This window comes from Cryptotermes secundus, unplaced genomic scaffold (assembly GCF_002891405.2).
Source record: "Cryptotermes secundus unplaced genomic scaffold, Csec_1.0 scaffold66, whole genome shotgun sequence".
In the NCBI taxonomy this organism is placed as follows: Eukaryota; Metazoa; Arthropoda; class Insecta; order Blattodea; family Kalotermitidae; genus Cryptotermes; species Cryptotermes secundus.
Genome location: NW_019731262.1, coordinates 3,311,157 through 3,326,275, shown reverse-complemented (window position 1 = coordinate 3,326,275; position 15,119 = coordinate 3,311,157). Strand labels below are relative to the sequence as shown.

The 15,119-nt window shown below is 40.4% G+C and overlaps 1 protein-coding gene across 1 annotated transcript in view; it reads right to left on the bottom strand.

The window, feature by feature from the left end:
• Window positions 1–15,091, bottom strand: part of LOC111866675 (alpha-(1,6)-fucosyltransferase) — a 25,335-nt gene extending 10,244 nt beyond the window's left edge. Inside the window, exons 1-8 of the mRNA XM_023855856.2 lie at window positions 14,532–15,091; window positions 13,904–14,144; window positions 13,200–13,318; window positions 12,467–12,650; window positions 8,593–8,758; window positions 7,083–7,269; window positions 6,331–6,568; window positions 1,599–1,775 (exon numbers count right to left, since the gene is read on the bottom strand). Of these exons, the coding sequence (XP_023711624.1) occupies window positions 1,599–1,775; window positions 6,331–6,568; window positions 7,083–7,269; window positions 8,593–8,758; window positions 12,467–12,650; window positions 13,200–13,318; window positions 13,904–14,130 (1,298 nt within the window). The 5' untranslated portion in view covers window positions 14,131–14,144; window positions 14,532–15,091. The remainder of the gene's footprint in view (window positions 1–1,598; window positions 1,776–6,330; window positions 6,569–7,082; window positions 7,270–8,592; window positions 8,759–12,466; window positions 12,651–13,199; window positions 13,319–13,903; window positions 14,145–14,531) is intronic.
• Window positions 15,092–15,119: the final 28 nt, after the last annotated feature.

Below are 15,119 nucleotides of genomic sequence, written 5' to 3'. Positions count from 1 at the left end.
TTTTAACGTTTGACAATGTATATGATAGATACATATTTTAGTTATTTTAATGTGTGAACATGGCATGCAATGAACTGGTTTGACGTGGATAAGTAAGCACCTGAAGATGGCATTATTATGCCGAAACATGTAGTGCGAGGGAGAGAAGGAGTTAAATGAGTGTATGCACTGCAAGACGGATTAAATAAATCATGGACTTAAATCAGTGCAACAGGACGCTAAAATATAACATAAGTCTTCACTGGCTTACTTCTCAGTTATCGTGCACTATCACAGATTATCACATCAAATCTTCTAACCACATTTTTGCGTCTTCTTCCCACGACTGCTGCTATATTTCAACTAACTGGTTCAATAAACACTCACTAATCACTAACTACTCATTAACTAATCACTCACTACTGAATAGTGTTCGCTGCTCCATGCTGAGCCTGAATAAGGAGCAGCGAACACTATTCAGTAGTGAGTGATTAGGAAGTGTTTATTGAACCAGTTACTAGAGGAGAATAACCAGTTGGTTGAAATATAGCAGCAGTCGTGGGAAGAAGACCCGAAAACGTGGTTAGAAGATTTGATACGTGATAGGTACCATTGTTGCCTGACGCCGTGTTTACAGGTGTTGCTAGCAATGCTGTCAGGAGTTGTTTACGGCTGGATAGTAACCATGGTATTCCTTTGTGACACCGTGTTTACCGGTGTTGCTAGCAATGCTGTCGAGAGTTGTCTCCTGCTGTGTAGTAACCATGGTATCCCTTGATAACAACACAGCCGGTCCTCTGCCATGTCACCGCTGGGGAGGGGGGGCACCCACCGAGTGTTACGTACTGGTGGAAGGAGTCGGAGTATGTGATGTCACTTGTGAGACCACAGAGTTCACATGACCACCACTTCCCGCCGTGCCATCCATGACACAATATATATCATCATAACTGGCAAATTGCCTTTTTGAGCCACACCCTGCCTTAGTAGATTCTGCCAGACTTATCTATTCCGTCGGATTTTGCGGTAGTAGCTAAGGTTGTCAGCCTTGCATCCAACACCCAACCTAGAAGACCAGGACACTGTACATCACACGATGACAGGGTCGTCCATTTATACCCCCAGACACCAGGTTCCTTTTCATCGCCTTCTACAACCTGCAGAGCTATGGTGGAGGTATTCTAACCGGACTAAACATATGCACACACATGCATACATACATCAATTCAAGAATGATAGTCCATTTGATTAAATAAAAGAATACCGATTAGGAGGCAGTCAAATAAGCACCTATTTATTTAGAAGGACCCTATTCTATGGCTGAGTAAGTCCATGGAATTGTCATTCCCTGTTTCCTGCTTTAATGAACAATGTATATCTTATATAGTGAAACTGTTATTTTAGGTCTGTTTGGGAAGAATTGTAATTGGATAATAACCTGAGGAAAATTCTGAAGTAAGAAAAATTGACACTGAGATTAGTGACTTGGGAGTAATGAAACTAAAGACTAAATGAGGGAAAAACTTACATCAAGAAACACCAAATGTGGATTCCACTGTACAGAGAGCCATGTTTTGTAGTAACTTCTTTATATTATAAATTACAAGGAAGATCCTTACTTTCTTTGTGCTTCAGTAATGACCTTTGGATCATCTGAAGCCAGATACACCCTCCGTCTATCCACTTTCTGCTTCATTTCTAGAAGATTGTAGTACTCATCCACCGCAGCCATGTACTCCTCTAAGGAGTGGAATGCTGCCTCCGTTCCAACTTTGTCTGTTCTCCTGATGTGTACCCTGGAAACATATACATGTCCAACTAAATAACCAGACTAACATCTATGTGATCCATCCTGAGGACAACTGGACAAGCCAGTGAGTTGACAGTCATGGCTAGGATGACATGAGTTGCAGTTACAGCAATGAGTGTGAGCCAGTCACCAGCCAGCAAGGACATGAGTATGGAAGCAAAGGAATATTTGTTATTAGGAGCAGTTACCAAGCAATGACTAGTGAAGACATATAAAACTCTGTGTGTGCTGTAGTTCAATGTGTAAATCAGTGAGACGATTTTAGTTACTCGTAGTTATGAGCTACACAGTGTGTCCAGGTTCTGTTAGGACTGTGTTCATTAAAAATACAAGACATGAATTATTTTCAAAATTTCACTCTTTTTATTCAAAATAGTCTCCTTATGAATCAATACATAGCTGGAATAGATTGGAAAGTTTTTGAAAACAGTCACTGTACTCCTTTTGTGGAATCGCATTTAAAACTGCTGTACATTCCCTTTGGAGGTTCTGGATGGTGTTGTGTCTCCTTTCATCTCCCACTTAACTTTTGGGAACAACCAGAAATCTGCTGGAGTCAAATCTGGCAATACGGAGGATGATCAAGGACTGTGATCCCTTTTCTGGCCAAAAAATCGTGCACGATCTTAGATTTGTGGGGTGGGGCATTGTTGTGGAGGAGTGACCAGAAACCTTGCTCTCGATATTCAGGTCAAATTCGAAGAATTCTCGCCCACAAACGATTGAGGACTCTGATATAATAATCAGAATTCACTGTTTGACCTTCTGGCAGGAATTCCTTGTGAATCATTCCTCTGGAATCAAAGAAAACAGTTAGCAGTGTCTTTACTCGACTCTTTTGCATTCGCACTTTCTTTGGTTTTGGCTTCTTTGGGGTCAACCACTCTGCACTCTGCCACTTTGTGAGAGGCTCATATTGAAAACACCATGTCTCGCCACCAGTAACAATCGATTTTGTAAATTTTGTATCACTTTGGGTCAACTGTCTTTGCAGTGTTTCACTCTGGCATATTTTTCATTGCCTGACAGCACGTGCGGTACAAACCATGCACAGAACTTCCGTTTGCCCAAATCCTTGGTCAAAATTTAATGAACAGTACTTTTTGGTATTCCCAAAAGCTCCTCAATGAGTCTTGCAGAAACACATCTGTCTGATACAAGGAGTTTGGTCACTTTTTTCACATTTTCTCCAGAGCGACCTGTTCCCGGCTCTGATGCATGTGGAGCGTCTTCAATGTCCCTGCCGTCATGAAATACAGCATACCATCAAAAAATGTTTGAGAGACTCAAACAATCACTACTGTACACACTTTTCACCATTTTGTATGCTTCTCTGGCTGTTTTGCCTAACTTCAAACAAAATTTGAGTTTAGCTCTCTGTTCAACGTCATTTTCCGACGAGCGTCAAAACAGTACTGTTACATTCAAGGTCAGAATACATGCTGCAGCGATGCTTGTGCTTTGAAATTATAGACGGCCACAGCTGAAACTTCAAGAATCTTAATGCCACGACTGGCCAACAGATGGCATTGCAGGGTAAAATTAAAAAAATGTTTCCTAACGGATCGTGGACACACCATGTATAAGTGTTCAACAAATCCAATTTTCAGTCCAAACCCCATGTTTAGTAACTGACATATGACACAATGTATGTATACTACCACAGTCAATAAGTTCGCTGAATGGCTGCAAAACATCGTTGCAGTGCACTACAGCGGACCACATTCCATGAACTTAATGACTCTACCACGTACGATGGGGTACCCAAAAGAAACTGAACTAATTTTTTTGTGGGCAGAGCTTTTGTAGTACCGCATTTTGCCGCTATGAGCGCATAGAGCTAACATTCCTGAGTCGATAAGCCGACTACCGTTGCTTCAGAAGGTAAGGACTAGTTTCGGCAGAGTTTATAGTGACAACTGTTTTGTGTGATCGTCGTTTTTGCAATGGCTGATTTTCGTGAACAGCGTGCGACGGTGAAATTCTGCTTTTTGCTCGGGAAAAGTGGAACAGAAACTCTTGAAATGTTAAAAACGGCGTACAAGGACGATGCTATGGGGAAAACTCAAGTGTTTGAGTGGTTTTACCGTTTCAAAAATGGTGAAATGTCAATTGATGACAAACCTCGTTCTGGTCGTCCTTCCACGGCCCGAACACATGAAAATGTTGAAAAAATTCGTGAAATCATCAAGGAAGATCGACGACGGCCCATTGAAGAAATTGTGGAGCTGTCGGGAGTGACTTTGAGCTCAGCGGCCAGATTTGTGGCAGTCGGGTGACTGGTTTTTCCATCATGACAATGCCCCTGCTCACACAACCCTGTCTGTATGACAATTCTTGACCAAAAATGGTATGACCCCTGTTCCTCACCCTCCATACTCACCCGACCTTGCCCCGTGCGACTTTTTTTTTGTTTCCTCAAATGAAAAGAGACATGAAAGGAAAAAACGACAGAGGCGCTGTCAAGCATCTCAAAAGATGAATTTAGACAATGTTTTGAAAAATGGAATAAAAGACTAGACAAGTGTATTAATGTAAATGGAGAGTACTTTGAAGGGGATCGAAGGTTTGAGCTTAAAATTTGAATAAATAAGTTTAAAAAAAAAAAAAAGCTTGGTTTCTTTTGGGTACCCCCTCGTATATAACCTTCAGCAAGTGTGGCAAAGGTCTTCTTAAGCTATCAGCCTGCCAATGAGGGGTTAGTATCCAATGCTTCTAAGACCGTCTCCATCTCTATCATTAGGGATTGATGAGGAAGTTGTTGACACTCTCCAACACAATGGATACTAACACCATACTGACACAGCTGATCGTCCTAGAAGACTTCACTGCATACAGCTGCTGTGAAAGATTTAAAACACATAAAGTGTGATAAATATTAAAAGCACTTGCAAGGTCACAGGTTCCCATGGCAGTGACTACTAAGGTTATACTGTCTTCTGGGATGCGATGCAACGCAGCCTGGCTGATCATTACCAATGTTTCAGAGGAATCTACTGCCTGCTTCAATCTTCAGGGTATAAAAGATGAAGATGGAGGTGCAGGTTCCTCCAAAATGTTAACAACAATCTACCACACTAACAACTTCACATCTCAAAAGTAAGTACCTTGCCTTTTGAATTTATGCAAGCATTCCAAAGTATCTGTCATGCATGGAAACAATGCTGGAAATCATGTTCAGAAAGACCTTTCAATATTATCATCACAATTAGGAAGTTTTCAATGAACCCTCCACCCACCCAAATGAGACCAAGTGGATTTCGTTTTGTAAATATGAAACATCACAGAAGACATCAGGTGAATATGGTAGCTGTTTCAATATTAATATAAGGTGGTTCAAATATGACCGGGACTGATCTCTGTGTAAACAAGCCGCACTGCGCAGCAGCTGTGTGACCTTGAGAGAGTGAAGCCACAACCTCCACACTCCTTCCTGTTCGGGTTAGAACCTGTTCAGTCCTGTCTGGGAGTGGCTAGAGTAATGAGCGAACAGAAGGATACCGCGAGCGTGGAACAACACATTGAGACTAGGTGCATCACTATCAAGGAACTTGGAGCAATGCTGTCCATCAGTGTTGGTAGTGTAGAAGACATCATGAAATACCACTTGCACTATTGCAAGGTGAATGCACAGTGGGTACCATGCACTTTGACGGAAGTGAACAAAATGGTGCACATGCAAGCTGCCAGTAGTCTACTACAGTAGTTTGAAGATGAAGGTGATGCATTTTTGAAGTCTATAGTGATCACCGATGAAACGTGGGTGCACTACTTCATTCCCGAGTCCCAGCAGTCATCACGTGAGTGGCGGCATACCAGTTCTCCCAAACTTAAGAGAGCACGGAGGACCCGTTCGCTAGGAAAAGAGATGGCAACGTTCTTCTGGGACTGGCAGGGGGTTATCCATGTAGACTTTCTGACAGATGCCAGAACAGTCAATGCAGCTTATTACTCAGACCTCCTGGCAACAGACGTGAAGGAAAAGATCCGATCCAAGCGGAAGACAGGTGGAAAGCGAGTAGCCTTCCTTCAAGACAATGCACGCACCCATATGGCCAAAACAACAATGAAGACCCTCCGGAAATTGAAATGGAACCCTCTGACACATCCTCCGTACAGTCCTGATTTGGCCCCAACTGACTTCTACCTGTTTGGAAGGCTCAAATCAGACTTGCAAGGCATGTAGTTTGTGGACGACGCCATCATCCAGACTGTTCGGGAGTGGATACGACGCCAACCACAAGACTTTTTTTTGAAAAGGGCATCAGGATGCTTCCAGAACGTTGGAAGAAATGTGCTGACTTGGGAGGGGAGTACGTTGAAGACTGACATGTGCAAGTAAGTGTTTGGCAATTATGGTTTAAAAAAAAATCAGTCCTGGTCATATTTGAACCACCTTGTATTTGTCTTTTGACCAAAAATCATCCAGAATTTTATTTCTTGTAAACAATAATGAGGATTTGTATCACTGCCAAAATCAAGAAATACTCAAATTAGATTCAACAGTACCTGCAGTTAACAATTATTCATATGCTACTCACCCTACAATAGGCCTCTTGAAACCAAGTTTGACTGATGCCTCTTGTATCATATTACTTGTTGCTTCTTGTGGTCGAAGAAGAAACTTGAGGAACTGACCGATCCACCAAACGATTGGATCACCATGCAACCGAGCCAACCTAGGAGCAAGATCTTTTGGGACAGCCAGAGGCAGATAAGGAGGTCGTGGAGATAAAGAATCCACAATTGGTAGTTCTACAACTTGAGTGTCAGGTCTACCTAAGGAACATTTAAGCACAAGAATGAGCTTTAAAGAAAAATATTATTCTAGCCTACATTATGGAAGAGCCTTACTACAATATATATCCCACTTCTAAATTAGAATTAAATGAACATCAATATCAGATTTGAGGTTTTCATGATGGTAATGATTTGAAAAGTGGTCTTCTGGGTTATGGTATCATTAGTCTAATAAGCGGGTAGTAATGTTCCATAGGAAACTGCTGCTTCCATCTTCATGGTACAAATGCAGAATGAGGCAGGAGGTTCCTCTAAAATCTTGGTAACCACTCACGACCACACAAGATCACAGTACAAATTAACATAGAACACATTCTTACTGCAACGTAGGGCAACAAAGATAAAATTACTTTCATTCATAAGTTGCAATAAAAATTTTGTAATTTATTTATCTAATTATATCTGTAACACTTCCATTATTAAAACAACCTTACATGCTAATGCACAGTAATTTTATTCCAATAAACCAAGTATTTACAATCAGATTATTTACCTGGCCAATGGCTATGTGTTCGCCCTGATGGGTCAGTACAGGTTCGACTAACCGGCAGAAATACTTCTTCCCAACCTGCCTTTCTGTAACGCCAACCTCGAGACTTAAGTATCAGAGTTCGTTCTGTACCATACGCTACAGTAAAGCAGTATACCAAATGGTGAAGTTGGCAACCATATCCACAGCCCTGAAACCCAGTACATTTAACTTATTCTTCCTGGAAAACTGGAAATGTTTGTTATTCTGTTCAGACACAGATGCTGCACTGTATACTTTCCAAAGAAACTTAAAAGTACAACAAAACTTCATCTTGCATACTCTGATTTTATGCTTTTCCAAATTTTATACACTTTTCAATGTCTTGCCAGTTATGATATAAGGAAACCCATATACCTTCTCACACTGCAGAATTTTAATTTTCTGAACTTACACCTTCTTTAAATTTTACTTTTATTTTAGGTGCTCATTTCTAAAGGGTAACATTGGGGCTTTACTGTACTATGCAACTTATTTTGCATGGCAATGAGATATGACCTTTAACCCTGTGTAAGAGTTGATCTCACACAGGTGGCTTTTAAGATTATTGTCCTCTTGCATGTGATACTGTACTTTGGTAGATATTTAACAATATTCCTGAGGAACCCTTTACTCCTATAACTTGAGGATGGAGGCATCAGGTTAATCAGCAACACGATGATACTCTAACAGACCACACAGCATAACACTGTAGATGACAGTACCCTCACATTAATCTGCAATGCTTAAAAAAACCACTGCTGAAGGAAAAGCTCAGACAGTAAAGAAATAGAGATGGAAGGGTATTCCTTACAAAAGTTAAGAGAATATTACATGGGCTGGAGAAACAATATATACAAAGTGCATAACTAAGCAGCCTCCGTAGTCTAGAGGTAACGTTCCCACCTCATGACTCGTAGTATGCGGGTTCAAATACCCGGTGGAGGTCATCGAATTTTTAAGGGTGGAAAAATTCAGGGAACAAGTCCTCCGGGAGGGACTTTAAGCCGTGGGTCCCGTGTCGTAGCTTTACGGCACGTAAAAGAACCTCATATCTCCAAAGGAGGTCACTGAGCCAAATTAACGGACGTTTCCCGCCCAACAGCAGTCTCTAATACCTCTGGTAGATGGGGGAAGCATTATAGATACCTTTCAGCTAGTAGAGCCGGTCTCGCTGGCTGGGCGGGACTGATGGTAAGCACCAGTACCGGTAGGATATAGAGACTGATAGAAATCATAGAGGGAAGCACAAGGGACCAATACAGGTCTCAGTGCATGGGGAAACTCACCCTCTCCAATAACCAACTAACTAACTAAGTGCATAACTAAAATATTACAAGAAAACAAACACTTCCAAGGTTAAGAACTTGGGAGGATAATATTAAAACAGAGTAATGTGGTTCAGGAACAGATGTTAGTGACTGGAATGGACCATGATGTTAAGTTACTTATCCAGTTCTAAATTGTTCTCAGTAAGTCACACAACTCCCATCACCTTGTTCAGATTACAGACTAACTTCCTTGCTGAACCACAGTCTTCAGGATTCTGTAGGTAATCAAGTCGTCGCTGTACTAAGTCACTCAGATCACTAGCTTCCTTTTCTCGCCAAGCTGCATATCCATCTACTTCCATTAATGTGTCTATATCTGTCATCAATGACCTAAACATAAGAGTGTAAATATTCAACACTGTCTGGTGTGTCTTTCTTAGGGCCTGGCCACAGTATTAATATTATTCCACCTGATATATATGTACACAAACACAGTCTTCAGTGAAGCTTTCTGCGCAGTTCCCGGTTAAATCATTCCTATTTCATGTCTTTCTACTATATGACATGTTTTGGTCTCATAAGGACCATCGTCAGGCGTGTATCCTGTTACATGTGATGTGTTACACTTCCAGCACACTGATCGTATGGTGCATACTAAATTCTTTACTCATGCACAAACTAATTATTTTTACCATCCTCAAAATTTAGCCCACAGTTCACAAACACATGCAAGCGACACAAATACACATACCAGGATGTACACAGGTACACAACACCAATAAATAAATACACAACATTATGAGAGGTGACACACCAAATTGCCTTTCAATTTTTAAATTCTCAGGACAGTAAAAATAATTTGGTTATGCAAGAGTAACAAATTTAATATACACCATACAATCAGTGTGCCAGCAGTGTAACACTATACACACCTGATGACGGTCCTTTTGGGACTGAAACATGTCCTGTAGTAGTGGAAGCAGGACATTAATTACGAGTTCTTATACCAGAAACCATACAGAAAGCTGCACTGAAGACTGTGTTTGTGTACACACACACACACACACACACATATATATATATATATATATCTCGAGTGATAGAATAGTGCAGCAGGATGATAAAATATGTTATTCCAGCAACAAATGAAATGAAATTCTGAGAAAAACTCACTCCATAGATTTTTCTTAAAATGTTTCATGGTGGGGCTAGAAGGAACTATAATGGTCAGTCCTATGGCCCTGGGGTCGACTCAGCCTCTAACAGAAATGAGTACCAGGAATTAATTAAATAATTTTCCTGGGGAGTAAAGTGCTGCCGGCACATAAGGCTGACAACCTTACTGCCATCTTTGAGCCAACTGTCTAGATTATGTGGGAGTCTCGACGTCTCACAACCCTATGGGCCTCCAAGGCCTGTTAAAGGGATAGCTTTACTTTTTTTTACTTTATAACGGTCAGTCACTTCAGCAATTAAACTATGGGCCGGACACCTGAATCCATGCACAGGCAAAAACCATTTCTATTTCCCAGTGTCTAAAACAGTTCTGGGGACCATCCAGCCTTCTACTCAATGGATGCTAGAGGTTCTTCCACCAAAGATGAAACAGCCTGGGAGTGCTGCAAACCACTCGCCTTAATTCAGTGGTTATGAATGTGTGTGGAGCTATACCTCCACTCTCCCATACTGTCACTTGGGTAGTGAAGTGTATTACTCTCATAAACATCAGTTTTTGGGAATTTGGGTTTGAATTATGGCATCAATAACAGTTTAAGTGTGAAACAAAAGACATTCTAAAATCTCACACCTGTAAGGTAAACTTATGGAAGTATCTGGAGGTACAGTGACACAATACAGAGAATCAGAAAAGTGCATTATCTTATTTTTGCCCAAAAGTAGAGATGTAATATACCAATATTCAGGCAATGACATGTCTTCATGGTATGGTATATAATTAAGAATGGCAACATCATCATCTTTATTATTCAGTAATCTACATCCACAAGTGTGAGCCGGGGTAGCACAGTCGGTATAGCGACTGCCTATGGGCTGGAAGACTGAGGGGTCTGAGTTCTAGTCCCAGTATGGTCAGAATTTTCTCTTCTCCATATTGTCCAGACTTGCACTGGGGCCTACCCAGCGTCCTATCCAATGGGTACCATGGGCGCTTTCCCTGGGGGTAAAGCAGCAGGGGAGTGAAGCTGACCACTCACCTCCTGCTTGTGCTGAGGTCAAGAAAATATGGATCTATACATCCACTCACCATACATCTTCATGGTGTAGTGCTTAATTAGTTAAGCACAGACAAATTTACTCTTTTTACATCCACAAGTACATAACCTGACTGTGTTAAATTTATGATATATGCTAAACGTTTTGCACCATTGTCATATAAACAATATTTCACTGAAATTAAGCAGATATGTTTATGTCCTATCTCTATAAAAAATTTCATGTACAGAGTCTGAATTGTTCATTCATTACTTTCACTGAACCAAGATATAAACCTACATCTCATGCTGCCATCATGTTGTTCTCAGTTCTACAACGGGAAATCTGCCTCATCAAAAGGTGCACATTCTTCAAAGATGCACCACTATGCAAAATTTCAGGACTCAAACATGAAGTAGCCCTCCTCTCACCTCAGAACTCTGCATGGCCACCATGCTGTTATTAACAGTGGTAGGAAATTAAAAGTACAAATTGGGATGGCCTCCATGGCTTGATGATCTCACAAAGTTCCATGGGAATCTGTCACTTGCTTCAAAAAGTATCTGGTGAGTACCTGAATAAATTCATCAATTGAGAAGCCACAAACTCCAAGCCTGAGCATAATCTGCAATTTTAGAAACTATAACAACTACTGGATAAGATATGAAGTTTCTGTGATAGTGGAAATTAAGATTATGGTCATTTGAGTTATCCCTGAAACGCTGCTAATCACTTATGAAACTACAGAGTGCGCTCTTTCTATGACAAATGTTATGTATTATTTGAAATTTACAACTGGTTAGTATAGGGATATTATAAAGAACTGAACACCTTCAGAAATCTCATTTAATTTACTAAATGAGACAAAAACTGAAGTCACATTGCTGGAAACACTAACTCAAAAAGTTTCTTTTATCAGTCTGTAAGTGTGCAATGTGAGCTCTACCAGTAATCCTGCACTTTCAAAAGATGTCAACTTTTTCCCCTTCCTTTTGTAATGTATCTGTGACAATGGGAGATAGCTCAGTCAGTATACCAATGGGTTGGATGGCCAGGGTTTCATTCCTGGCAGGGCATGATTTTTCTCTTCTCCATAACTTCCAGATGGGCTCTGGGGCACATCCAGGTTCCTATCCAGTGGGTACCAGGGGCTGTTTCTATGGGGGTAGAGTGGCAGGGGCATGAAGCTGACCATTCACTTCTATCTTGCACCAAGGTCAAGAATGATGGAGCTATATCTCCACTCCCCCCATATGTGTTAATGGTGTGGTGATTAATTAATTAGGCAAAGGGACAACTTTACCTTTATTTGTGACAATAGACTCCACAGCTTGACAAATCCTGTCATTGAGTTCCTGAAGACTTCCTGGCAGAGGCTAGACATAAACTGATCTTTAACTTGGTTCCAGTAAGACTAAGTCCATAGGTATGAGATTGGGCAATCTAAGAGACCACACATCTGGACTTCCATGACCAATCCAATGTCCAGGAACCTTGTCATTTAGAATCTATTTACTACATTGTTATACTGTGACAAATCTGATTTCCTCTTAGTGGACCATTATTTGTTCCTAAATAAAGGCTGAACAGATGTGGCTCACTTTGTCTCCACACACCACAGAACACATCATGTCTTTTCCACTTGGTTCACCAGTTTAATTGTTCATGTCTGAAGCGTTCCTAATGGTGACTTCATGAACTTTATATGTTAATAGGTGCATAAAAAAACTTTTTTAGTCCCTGCTTCCAAAAAATGTAACATGTAAATGTTTTGTATGTGGGTTAGTTTACTCACAATAAATTAAAATGTTTTTAAAACATTCAGTCCTTTTGTAATATGCCTGTAGAGCAATCAATCAAAGAATTAATTTTCTTGTTTATGATCACCTCTTATGGACAACACCTTCCTCAAGCACCCGAGTGATTCTTGTAGCAAGTTGTGGAGATAGTGCCAGTGCTTGTTTCTGCATCTTTTTCAATTCCCCACTGGCAAAGTACCACATTTCCTGGACTCCATTTAAAATTTTGCGTCTCATCTGCTCATACTGAATGCTCGGTTCCTCACGGGGTTCTGAAAAATTATACTGTACATTAAGGTACCATTCTTCACATGAAAAAGGAAACATGATTTGATCTCAAATTCTAGACAGCAATTTACTGCATACTGTTATTCTTTTAAGTTTATTTTAGAATAAATTTACTTGCAAAACATATCAAGGTTAGGTGTTATGGACAAAGCATGTCTTTATAAGCAAATAATGTTGCACATGCACAAAAAATTGTTCTTTATGAACTGATCTTATACTTCGCCTTTAGTGATGATGTTGATAACCACAATCATTTCATGTTGGATTTGAAGTTCTCATAGTAGTGACTATGGAAAATTTTCTCTCTGTGATATAATGCCAATGCAGTCTTGTAAAAGTCAACCAAGGTTTCAGGGGAACATATTGCTTCTGCTTGCTGCCTGATGCACACTGGTTTCATGCTTGGCTCATTCTTTGACCCTGAAGATGGAAGCAATATGTTTCTCAAAAATGTTGGTTGAGTTCTACTGGACTACACAGCGTTATATCCCAGAAGAGAGAATTCTTCAATACAATACACAGTTTATACTTACCAATTCCGCCAAATTTTTCAGTGTCATGAGATGGTTCCAACAATTTTTCTGCTTTTGACAGTTTTTTCTGCAAATCCTGAAACAATGCATCCCTCTGCTCTTGTCTCAGAGATGGGTCTCTGCAAGCACAAAAGCAATTAATATACAGTGTGACCAACTGGGAGCTTCCAGCATTCAGCTGTCTAGGCAGAAAAGTTGGATACACATGGCTTAACAATATGCAGATACACACTCTGTGGAAACACCATTCTCAGTGCTCACTTCACTCATCACCAGGGCTTCATAAACAATCAATGCCAGGTCACCATGGCACAAAGTAGCTTCTGGAGTGTTGCTCCACAGTTTTTGTATATTTCAGAATTCACAGCATGTAGAAACACTTGCTCTGTTTGTTAACAATAAATTCAGTACATTATTTCATTCAGCTAACATGACAGTTTTTCCCATTATCCCTCTTTCAAAACTGTAAATGTGAAGTCTTCTCATGACTGTAAGTGGAGAACAGAGTTTACCCACAGTACAGACAGATGCAATCAGTTATTTGTCCTATAGAGTGGCCATGAAAAAATCACATGGGATTGATTCTCCCCATTTCTCCCTTGAGCTGTTGCACTCTCCCTCCAGCATATGAAACACATAAGCAACTACCAGCTTATAGGCTGACACAAAGCATTATTTCAACCAGGAAGAGAACCATTACTTACCCAACACTAATATCTGTAAAGAGGTTTCTGAGTTCAGTGTTCTGTCTCTTGAGAACTTCCAGGTCATGAAATGCACGTGCCAAGCGCTGAGTTGTGCGGGAATCTGGTTCAGGTGATGAAGGCACCCGGAATACAGGTGACGCAGCAAACAGCACCAACACCAACAACCAAATCACCAACAACACTAACAGTGCACGTCCCCAACCCACCTGCCGCACTAACTTCATGACCTCATACCACTCTAAAAAAATACGTACAGTTAAATTGTATAATACAGTTTGCGATGCATACCACGTGTTCTGGAGGGGCTACTGGCTCTACAGTGGCCCTTCCCAGTTAGGTTACAAACATCAAAACAAGCTCTAACCACACGTATAAACGTACTAATGTTTAACGATGTAAGGAGCTTTCAATTTCAAATATTTCATACAGTCGTTTCTTCTGGTCGTGGTTGCAACTTCTGTATCCTATATCTAACATACTGGCAGTTCTGTAAGCAACCAAACAGTAACAATGCAACTTCTTGCGCAAGGTTTCCATTATTCCTATTTGTTCTCCGTCACGCTCCTAATACAACTAAAATGGAAAGGGTGCATGGTGTGCATACACATTTAAAATCATTACTCACCTAAGCTGTACACGTCGTTCCCAGAATCATCACTGCCGGTATTACACTGAAGATTACAAAAGTAACAACTCACATTTCATTGCCAAAATTGCTCATTCATTAATTCATTATAGTGACAAACGAACACGAAAAATATTTACTCAAAATTATTTCAAGAGGGATCCTTCATGCCCTTCAGTACAATCAAATATCCCTTGTGATACCAACAATTGCGTCAATAAACCCTAACTATACTTCTAACCACTTTAACCCCTTCAAATAATCGCTCTACATATTGCATTTACGCATAGGACTCCTACAAATGGTAACGCATTTTATTCTTTTTTGTATAAAAGAATACTTTTAAAACAAGCGTACTAATTTCATAACACTATTACGACGGCAATTACTGTTATACAATTTAATATCAACACACTTTATACAGACGTAATCAATATTACAGGGCACGAAGAATATTTAATGTATCAGAACAAAAACATCCGTGTTCTAATTGTCTGTCACGGTCTTTATCGGTCTTCATACTTCACACCGTGCATACTACGACCATTCTTCTGTCACAACCGGTCACAACAGCGGTGGCAGCTGTGG